The sequence below is a fragment of the Acanthochromis polyacanthus genome, chromosome 9, assembly GCF_021347895.1.
Source record: "Acanthochromis polyacanthus isolate Apoly-LR-REF ecotype Palm Island chromosome 9, KAUST_Apoly_ChrSc, whole genome shotgun sequence".
NCBI classification, from domain to species: Eukaryota; Metazoa; Chordata; class Actinopteri; family Pomacentridae; genus Acanthochromis; species Acanthochromis polyacanthus.
Window position 1 is genome coordinate 6990931 of NC_067121.1, and position 11154 is coordinate 7002084.

Consider the following 11154-nt stretch of genomic DNA (forward strand, 5'->3'; position numbering starts at 1 on the left):
AGCAAAGTAAGTGTGTTATTTTCCACACTGAAAACCCCGAAGCAAAGAATAGAAAAAGGAATATATAGGTTTAATAAGAGTGGAAATATGTGCATTTCTAGTGGTGTGGTGATGATAATGTTCTTTTAATGAATGAGTACTAGCAAAAGACCAAACTAAATGTTTAAAGTTCTTTAGGGTGTATCTGAAAAACGTACTGAGGAACAGTCAGTTCTTGCCAGGCCTTCCTACACTGTGTGACTGGAACTAATTACCAAAAACTCCTGTTTGGAACTGGAATCAAACTCATCATCCAAGACAGTGAGTAAAACCTGTTCATTCCAAATAAATAAGAAATCAGCATCTGAATCTGCTTTTCATCCCATCATGAAGTCCTTTTATAGTTTTCATTTATTCAGAAAGGAATGAATGTAGAAAGTCACATCATCAGCGTACGGTGTTAACCTGTACTTTTATAGCAGTGTTTTCATTCTGCAATTCATCTAATACCGTCTGTGATTTATTCTATATTCCTTTATTTAATCTTGATTTAATCTGGTAAGTTAGTTGAGAACTGATTCTTATTTTCAGCAATGACTTGGCCAAGAGCCGACACACACACACACACACACACACACACACACACACACACACACACACACACACACACACACACACACACACACACACACACACAATAAATACACAAATGGTCAGAACTGTCAAAGCTATGAGTCCACTTTCCACTGATATATTTTTATGCATATATATACAAACACAAAACGTTTCCATGCTGCAGTTAAGCGGTTGCGGCTGTTTTGTTCAGTAGAGTTGAAACGTTGGGCTCAGAGGTTTTGGAGCTGATGATGTTTACAGTGTGAATGACGCTACAAGGAAGCTCCTCTTTGGGAAGGGAACTCGACTCTTTGTTCAGTCCCGTAAGAAGTACTCTAATATTTATACTTGTTTAATGCAAGAGAATGACTGCGTTATTTAAGATGTGATTTTCTAAAATAACCTTAAGACTTGCGTTATAATCTTGGTACAACAGTGCAAAACTGGCCAAGAAAATTCCCAAAGCAGAAGTTTTAACAGATCAGATTATTACTGTGTACGAACAAAAATCCACTGAAAACAAGATGAAAGCTGATGCGATTAAGGGAAGAAGTTTGTTTCAAAGGTCAGGGCCCTGGAGAACGATTAAACTTCTCCTGAAGTCATTTAAACACTATTTTGTTTCAGTGCTTAAATCCAAAATTTTGCTGGAATAAATTTCAAAACCATTCCTTGAAGAACAAGAGTGATTATATTGGAGTAAATAAAAGCAAGACTTTCCTCTGAATTGTAACTGAATCAAGTGTAAAGTAGCAGAAAATGAAAATATTGAAATAAATGATAGTTTTTTCACTGTTAAGCATTGAGCTAATATGGAAAAATCAATGCGTAAGTTTATTAATAGCATGAATGTATTCACTATTTGTAGTAAAATAATGTCCTGTTTGAAGGAATTGTCTAAAAATTTGATGGATCCGTACAATTAAAAAGTACAAAAACAACCAGAATTAAATTAAACCCTCAGAGTTGTTGTCTGAGTATGTGAGTTATTGATCAGCCTTCCTGAACTGTGTGACTGCAACCAGTCAGCAGAAGCTCCAGTTTGGATCTGGAGTTCAGCTCATCGTCTACAATAGTGAGTAAAAAAAACGTCACAAATTGCAAAGAAATCTAAAGCAAATTCAGATTAACAGCATCTTAATCTGCATTTAATCCCATCAGCAAGTCCTTTGATAGTTTTCATGGATTTGGATAAAATCACATCATCAGCGTAGAGTCGTAACGTGTATTTTTACAACAGTTATTCCAGTCTTTGTTGCATAATTTCTGTCTCTTTCAAACTTTAAGGGTTCAGAGACTCTACTTCCTGATTTATTTGCATTTATGTGTGAAATCGTTTAATTCACTGAACAACTCATCTATTTAGTAATGTTTGCATTTTAAACACATTTTCAAACAATCATTGTAGTTTAAATAATATTAGAGTTACAGTTAGAGTATCAGCTGTATTCTGTTTTTACAGTTTTAAATAATCATAATTTCCTAATTAATGACTCTAATTTAAACTGTGTTGCATCAGTACGTTAAATCAAACTGTAGATGTATTTGTATTCCAGAGCTGTATGTAGAGTTTTAAACAGAGCATTGTTATTTTACTTATTAAGGGTTCAAACAAGTATTAAATCTTTAATTATGAGAAGACATTTGATGTAAGTGGCATTAGTGGATGTTTTATTGAGTAGAGTTTAACCATTCAGAGCTTAAAGCTCCAAGGTTTTGGAGTTGATGTGGTTCACAGTGTGAATGGTGCTGGAGGGAAGATGGTCTTTGGGAAAGGAACTAAACTCCTCGTTGAGTCCAGTAAGAAGCAAACTAATATTTATACTTGTTTTATTACAGTAACTTTATTCCAGTAGTAATTTTCTTAAATGTCTTCTGCAGACAATCATTATGTTCATCTAACTGTGCAAAACCTTTAGAACTAGTTTAAATGTTACCATATCAGCCAAATTGATAAGCCGCAGTTTCTTTTAAAGGTCAAAAGTTGATGTTTGTACATTTATAATTAAATGAAACTCTTTTATACAACTTATAGAAACAAGGTTTCATTCTGGGAAGGTCCAACACAAACATCCTTTAGTCCACAGTTTTCTTACAATTTTGTATTTATGTAACCAGGAAAAGTCTGATTGAAATTACACACTTCTAAAAACAAAGGTAGGCAGCAATATAATTCAACACATGACGCATGCAACAAAATATGTCACAAGTCAACCACAAGATTCAGACAATTTTACAACCATGTATGAAGGATTTTACAACACATGACTGCAGTCATAATCAGATCTGACTGATCAACAGAACGCATTTCATCTGCAGCTCATTTGAAGCTAAACATTCCAAAGAGATCTAAATAAAGTGTAAAATAGTTTCATAGTAAGTTATCCTGCAAAAACATCCTAAATCAGACGTTGAGTTAAAGCCTCTGTTTGCGTTATGAAGCGTCTCGGTGTGTGAATGACGGCACTGGAAGGCTGATGTTTGGACGAGGAGCTGATCTGAGAATACAAAGCAGTAAGATTTTACACCCATTAAAGTAAACTGAACTAGATAATCTGTGGCAAATTTATTAAAAAGAAATAACATTATTCACATCGATATTTAAGTAAAAGTAGCAATACCACGTAAGAGTGCTCATTTTGCAGAATATTTCTTAGATGTCAATGTTTTAGGATTATGGTTCTTTATGCACCAGTTTGTTCATTAAAACCTAAACGCTGCAGCCTGTAAAAGTGATTTAATTCCTTTTAAAGCTGCTGGGTACTTGGTGAAGTTCTGTCAGCAGGTTATTGTTGAGGCTTGATGCAGAGTGTGACTAGCAACAACGCGAAAATGGTTTTTGGTTCAGGAATTCAGCTGAGAGTTCAAACACGTGAGTAGCAGAGTTTTATAAAGAAAAAAGTCACGCTGTTTGTGTTTTTATTCGCTCTGTGATGTTGCTGATATTCTTTCAAGTCATCCAACATTCAAACTAAGACACTATTTCAATAAATCTGAATAAAGTAGAGAAAAGAACCAGATTTTGCAAACAAACGATCTTAATGTTCAGACTTTCATGCGTCAGTGTGAGCTGAAACAGATGATTGTTGTGAACGTGATGAATGTGTGAATGCTGGAGTCGAGCTAACTTTTGGAATCATGGTCAAAGTTCATGTGCAGTCTAGAAAGTTTCCACTGAATAAGTTTGAGGAGATTTTCAAAAGTCTGTTTTTTTATCAAGTGGAGTCGCTAAAAAAAGCGGAACTAACCTGGAAACTAAATAATTCTTGGATTAGTAAGGTCATTTGGAGTTGGTGAACTCATATTTGGTGGTAAAATGGAACTTCGAGTAGAGAAAAAGTGATTTATGATTTGTCAAGTTTTCCAAACAAGTCTGTGAACTAAAACTATCACGTTGCTCATATGAAGACTGAACCAAAATAATAGGAAAGTAAATCAATCACATCAACAAATCACAACGACACAAGAAACCACACATTTAGGTAATAGTATGTGACTGGTTATTTGTAAAATAAAACGTTAGAGGAAACATTTGGAACCCGTCAGAACTGCATTAGTTTTTGTAACTGCCTCAGTTCCTGTGTGAATAACAACAATTTCAAAATCACATTCGGAGGCGGAACAAAACTGATTGTGTCGTCCAGTAAGTGAATTGTTTACATTGTAAAAAAATATATTTAAAAAAGTAGAAATTAAACAGATTCGGTTTAAGTAGAAACTCTTAAAAAATACATCAAAATGACTGAAAACTGTGAAACTCTCATGAATGCTGCAGTCATTTTCTTCCACAACATAAATCTGTTAAATTCCACACATTGTTGCTGCAGACTGGCTCATGACGTAAAACGATTTAGTTTTAGTAACAAAGATCTGATTTGGTTTTTCCCCAAAAATTAGAGCAAATCAAACTGAATGATTTCCACTTATTGTTTAGCAGAGAATCCAGACATTTGAAAAAAATAGCAACAACAAAGTGCCATTCAGATCACAGTCAGCAAACGTTAGTTTTTGTATTTACGCAACCTGCTGTGTGAATGCCAACAACAACAAAATCCTGTTTGGACTCGGATCAAAAGTAAGCGTTGAGTCGAGTGAGTAAAATAAACATTTATATTCAGTTAATGATACATTAATGAACTACTAATGGACCTTATACGTGCTTAATTAGATGGAAATTTATTGAAAAGTACAATGAAAACAAAACTAAAGAAACCTTGCAATGGAGTTCAAATTTTAACTTTTTATGTATCACCAGTGAACTAAACACTTAAACATTTAGCATAACATGGAATGATCTGGATTATTAATCACATTACAAAGAATAATCCATCAAATTATATTTGAATAAATATGTAAAACAGTAACCGTTGTGATCGTGAGACTGACTGGTATTTGTTTTTGATAATGGATCATTTCCGTTTTATGGCTAATTGATGGGTGTTTTTTTTCTAATTTCAATTAAAAACATTAATTTACCCCACAATGATTTCAGCATGTTGTTGAGGTTGCTGTTTTTGGAGGTGTTGCAAAGTGGTTTGAATTAGATTTTTGATTATTTTTTATAGCTATGTTATTTTTTTTACATGATTCGTCACATCTATGAAATGAAACGCCAAAAATATTTTCCAAATGCCAAATCATATGATGTGTTGGATAAAATGGATATAAATTATATGTCAGTGCAGTAACTAAGAGTGAATTCCACCACTGATCACTTTCTGGATCAATCAGTTGTTTAGCCTGTAAAATGTCAGATGAGGTCATAAATATTTTCCGAAGCCGACAAATGTCTGTTTGCTTATGTTTATTTACACAATCCCAAAATTTTCACTCCACTTTCATAAAAGAGGAAAGAAACCAGAAAATGTTCACTTTGAAGAAGCCACAAAAGGATTTCCACTTCAGTTAGAGAGGAGGCAAAATAGTTGGTAATGAATTTATTAACTGATGACTAATTGATGAACTGACAGATGTTTGGATTTATTTTCCTATTGTTAAAAAATGTGTAAAATGCACAAACTGCAGAAACTGTGTGTGAAGAAACCATCAGCTGAAGTTTTCCTGTTATTGTCTCAAAGACAGTAAACGAATAAATGAATAAAGATTCAGTCATTTATTGGAAGAAAAACCTAAATGATGTCAGCTGAGCTCAAACAAACCCGCTCAGGAATAATCAGACTTCTGTGTGGGTGACAGCAGCTCAGGTGGAGTTTCTGAATGGGCTTTAATCACAGTGTGTCTGTGAGTGCCGTCGTCTTTGGATTCATCTCTGCTCTTCTGTTTTCTTCATCGAAATGAGCAAAACTAAAGCCTCCTTCTACGTCCGATGTTTGGACGTTCTTCCCTGTGCTCATGAGTCGTCTGTTTGTGTTTTTCAGAGGAGGAGTACGATCCATACTACTACAAATTGCAAGAGGGAGACACCACAGTTTGCCTGGCCACCGGCTTCAGCAGATACAATGCTACAACAGACCACGAAGACTACGGGAAGCTTTTCAACGATACTGAGGCCGCTCGCATATCTCCAGATCTCTCTTTGTACAACCAAGTGATTTTTCCAAAGGACAAAAATGATAAGCTAGAAAACTGTGAAGGTAAGCAGCTTTAAACAGATTGAAAACATGTCAGCAAATGTGGCACACTCACAGTGGAAACTTTTTGGTTTAAACTTAAAAAACTTGTGTTTGTCTTCCAGCTTCTGGTACTGAGTCCGGCCCGTGTGAAGACACTCTGACACCAGGTAAGTGTTGAATCCGACTGAACAGGTGACTTCAGACTCAGCTCATCTCACTAACTTGGGTCTCCTCTACCTTTAAATGCTTTAAATCAGTGGTGTCAAATAGATGGCTTGTGGGTCAAAACCAGCCCAGCAGAGCGTCCAGTCTGGCCCCCAGGACGGCTTTGCAAAACGTAAAAATTAAAGAGTGACAATGAACGCTTACTGTCAAAATGTTTAAAGACCTTGAACATTGTGCAATATAATGTTAGTATATAAAGAGTTTGGGTTGGTGGAACCCTACAGTTCCTCCACCAAGGAACGTGGCAGAGTTATGTGTCTGTCTGTCTGTACACAACATTACTTGACAACAGACAAACGGATTTGGATGATCAGAAATGACACAAGGACCACCTCATTAGATTTGGCAGTGATGCGGCTTACAGTCTGGATCCACAGATTTGTTAACTATTTCTGTATCATCGTGAGATTGCGTCACAGCGTCACTGTAACCATGACAACAAGTGAACACTACGATCACATGACTGCGACAGTGTTACCACTAGAAATCTAGAAGTCCTGTGGACTTATCCGTCTGAAGTCATACAGCCACTGAGCAGCCTTGTCGCAGTACTGCATTCTCTCAGTACTTTTCTTTATTATTTACTGCCTCAACTGTTATGTATTTTTTTCATACATTTGTGAGGCAGGGGAACAACTTAAGCTTCTTCCTTAATAGTTCCCATTTAGTTTCTGCAATGTGTCAGTCCAGGTGGTCAGGATTACTGCACAGATATGGAGACAAATTTACATTTAAAATAATCTCTGGATCTTGACAGGTTGTTTTGATCATAAAGTAAAATACTTTATTGTTCAGTTCCACATACCTGTGACTGAATGATTTGTACTTTTATGGATACTTTGTGATCTGTAGATGGTAACGTGTAAATGATAAACTGAGGTGTAATGCTGTTGAAATTCCAGGTTGTTCATCATGTTTTGTAAAAGATTAAATGTAAACATTTTCAGAATGAACTTTTTGCATTAAAAAGGAGCATATTTGGAGTTGTGTTCAGTTATTATGCTCTGATCTTACTGATCCGGAGCACTGGAGATCAAATTGTGATTTATGACCCCTGAACTAAAATGAGTTTGACACCCCTGATTTAAATGAACTGGAAATCAATCTTCATAACAAGGGCGTCTCGTTTCCTAAAATGCGTATTGAGGACAGAGGATATTTGATGGAGGAGCTGTGAGGAAGGATGTGCACGTAGTGAAATGAGATCAGGACTGTGTGTTCAAAGTGCTTCCTGGGTTTAATCTTTGCCATGTGGCTGTTTGCAGATCCGACGGTGAATGGCATGTCTTTAACCATCCTGGCCCTCAGAGTGATCTTCCTCAAGACTGTCGTCTGCAACATCCTGATGACCATGCGGCTGTGGATCAGTCAGTGTGAGTATCGAAGCACCACAGCGACACCAACGTCCATCTGAAGCTCAGCTCCCTCCATTTTAACACTCCATTTGATTAACAGCGCTCCTCTGTGGACTTAAAAAAGATCAGTAAATTCAAAGTTCAGAGCTGCACCAATCAATGAATTAAACGAAAATTATCTTTTTTTAATATATCCTTTATCAGTTGATTTTTACTAATTACCAAACATGGAAGCCGATCATTTCTTTCTGCTAAACTTAAACCCTTTGCCTTTGGGCCGTCTGGTCGGACAAATCAAAACACTACTTTCTGGTATTTTATAGAGCAAATAATTAATCCATAAAATGACTCACAGATGATGAAAATTGCCAGTTTTTGGATCGCTGTCCAGCTGTTGTGCATTTCCTGAACATTTTAGGAGTTTCAGATTACTTTCAGATTATTTAATTTTCTCAAAGCTCCATCCCGTTCTTTAGCTTTGCTACGTATAAAACCCCGGAAGTCTGTGTTTTTGAACCTGTCGCCGGTACGCTGAAGCTTCGAGGCGGAAACGCTCAGCCGCTGATTATTTCATTCATGATCTTCCAGCATTTTAAAACGCCATGTGGACATGTTAACAAGGTAAAGGAGACTTTAAAGACACATGGGTTTCCATTATGTTTAGCATGCTGATAACGGCAACAACCTGATAGCTTTAAAAACGAGCTAGCATGATAGCATAGCATAGCATAGGAGAGCTAGGGCTGCAGTGAACCACAGGAAACATTGGTGGTGGACTGAAATCGTCTTCTTCTTCAGCTGCAGATGCTCATTGTGGAACTGAAACTATCTGCAGCCTTTTTTGGTCTAAATGAGTTCTAAAACAACATAACCAGCTATCATTTGAAGCATATTAAATAACAGTGCCCTGGTTCTTTTTTTGCTTAAATGATAACGGACTGGGAGCAGATCAGCTGCAAATGTTCATATGATTTCTGAAAATACAGTGGTGGAAAAAGTTTTCAGACATCCTGTACATCTGCATGAATATTCCATTAGGAATAATTCTTAGGTGCATTCTTCAAGTGCAGTTTCTTTTAGAACAATCACAGCCATAAAGAAATCCTAAAAAAGCCATTAAAAACTGAAAAATGATTGGTTCCATAAAAATAAGATATTTTGAGTGTTGGTTAATATTGGTAGAAATTAGTTTTAGTTTTTCTTGTAAACAAATAAAAAATATATATCATATTGGGAAAAAAAACCATTTGTCTTTGTGTGTGTCTGTCTAATTCAGCCACACCTTTTGAAACACAATAAAGGTTTCCCCACAAATATTTCATGATAATATTTGAGATCGTGTAAAAGTTTCAGGGGATCTGAAAACTTCTTTCCACCACTCGATTCAGAGTTTCTGTTCCTCTGTGGTTGGTTTGCTTCTCTTTTTGGTCACTTTGAGTATTTTTGTGTCTGTTTGCCCGTCTTTGTCTGCATTTTGTGGCTTTTGGTTATTTTTTTGGAGTCATTTTGCATCTCTTTTTGGTCCTGTTGTCTCTCTGCCATTGTGTCTTTGTGTTCATTTTGCATTGACTCTTTGTGGTTGTTCTGCATTTGTTTATTTATCTAGTATCCTATTTATATGTACAAGTGGTGCTTTTATCTCCGTTTTGAACTGGAGTGATGTCTATTTGTGCTCTTTTTGTGTCTCTTTGTTCTTCCTTTTCAGGTCATTTTGTGTTTCTGTGTCTCTCTGATGTCATTTTGTGCCTCTTTTCCATCTCTACGCTGCTGTTTTGTGCCCATTTGTGTTCACTTTGTGTCTCTTTTAGTCTGCTCTCTCTGGTCATTTTGCATCTAGTAATCCTTCTGTGTGTCTCAGGGTGATTTTAATCTTTATGCATTGAATCAAAGTATGTTTGTGTTCATGTTGCATGTCTTTTTTTTTTTTAAATGTTTTTTCTTCCTGTGCTGGATTTGTTTTGCTCAGCTTTAGGTGTAAAAGCCAAGTTTTTCAGTTACAAAACACGTGTTCATGTGTAATGATGACGTGAATTTAACGTTTTCTTTCTTATTTTGTCTTTTAGAAACTGGACAAAGCTTCACCAGAAAGAAGAAATCTCCACGATGAAGCTTCTACAGCCTCCTGGTCCTGTATTATAGCGTGTATAAATTCCTCCCTGTGGACAGACATGGAAGCTTTCCTGTATCACATGTAACGCTGATTGTTTGGAAAAGTCAGTTTATATTGTTGCTGTTTTGTTCTTTCTGTCTTATCATCACACTGACATATCACTCACTCCTCTGTAATATCTGCTGTGTACAATAAAACCTGGAAAACACACTGAGAGCGACTGTTTTGCTTTTATTTAATTTCTGCTTTGCTTCTTCACTGTTCTTCTGCATCATCCATTAAAAAAAAAAACTTTATTAGAGAGAAACATGTAGAAAGTTATCAGTTATGAACCTCCAAACAGAGAAATGTAAATACAAGTTGTAGTATTTTATTAGTCCAATAAAATCTACTTCATTTCAGTTGACTTTTCAATTAAGACGTGAACATACAAAATATATCTACACACTTTCATTTGTGTGCAGTGATGTTGTTTTTCCCAATAAAATTATTTTCTTTTTTGTTAACTCTGGAAAATCAGTAAAAATAAATGGAAGCTATTGTAGTGTGACAAAGTTTGCATCAACCTGCTGCTAGAATGACCTTTAAAGGTCATTAAAACACTTCCTTCAAATCATATTTATTCCCATTATAAATTCACATGACATGCTAGATTTTTTTTTTCAGCTCAAGCTTCAGTTTTCACTGTAACAGATTTAAAAACAGCGTTACAACACGAGTTACCGTCAAATATGTAACCCAAGAAGGACGGCAGCAGTTTCTAAAATCAGCAGTAACTGCAGATTATTTAACGTCCTCATTTATCTTAAAGTGCAGCTTTTGTAATTTCTTATTTCCATCGTTTAATTGCACTTTTAATTTAAAATCGAACCATTCAGCTGTTATTTTAAATGAGTCCCACCCTCTATTACCCAATGAAGGCAGCTCAGATACAGATTCTTTGACCATGTGCAGAACACATCCTGTTACTGATGGAGCTAACACTCGTAGTAAGAGACTGGAGGACTGTTAATCAGCTTTGTGTCATTAAAGACCGTATGTCATTCTATTCAATGACTTGTGTTTCAAAATGTGAAATGTAAAGTGATGACTGAGGCAGCTTTCCAACGGAAGGTCTCTATTAAGATATTTTACATGATTTCTGAATTTACAAACATTATCTAAACGTGCTTTAATTCAGTAGAAAAACATCACATTTGGTCTCACTGATCAGAAGTCACACTGTGGTGTCTGGACAGTTTCAGCACTGTTTGCTATTAAAAGGAGGACACATTTAAAGTGGAATTAAAGGCTTTTT

General features: G+C 35.8%; 1 protein-coding gene across 1 annotated transcript in view; it reads left to right on the forward strand.

The window, feature by feature from the left end:
* LOC110968563 (T cell receptor alpha chain MC.7.G5-like) overlaps positions 1-10067 on the forward strand; it is a 318096-nt gene extending 308029 nt beyond the window's left edge. Inside the window, exons 6-9 of the mRNA XM_051953181.1 lie at positions 5973-6188; positions 6290-6334; positions 7658-7765; positions 9811-10067. Of these exons, the coding sequence (XP_051809141.1) occupies positions 5973-6188; positions 6290-6334; positions 7658-7765; positions 9811-9812 (371 nt within the window). The 3' untranslated portion in view covers positions 9813-10067. The remainder of the gene's footprint in view (positions 1-5972; positions 6189-6289; positions 6335-7657; positions 7766-9810) is intronic.
* Positions 10068-11154: the final 1087 nt, after the last annotated feature.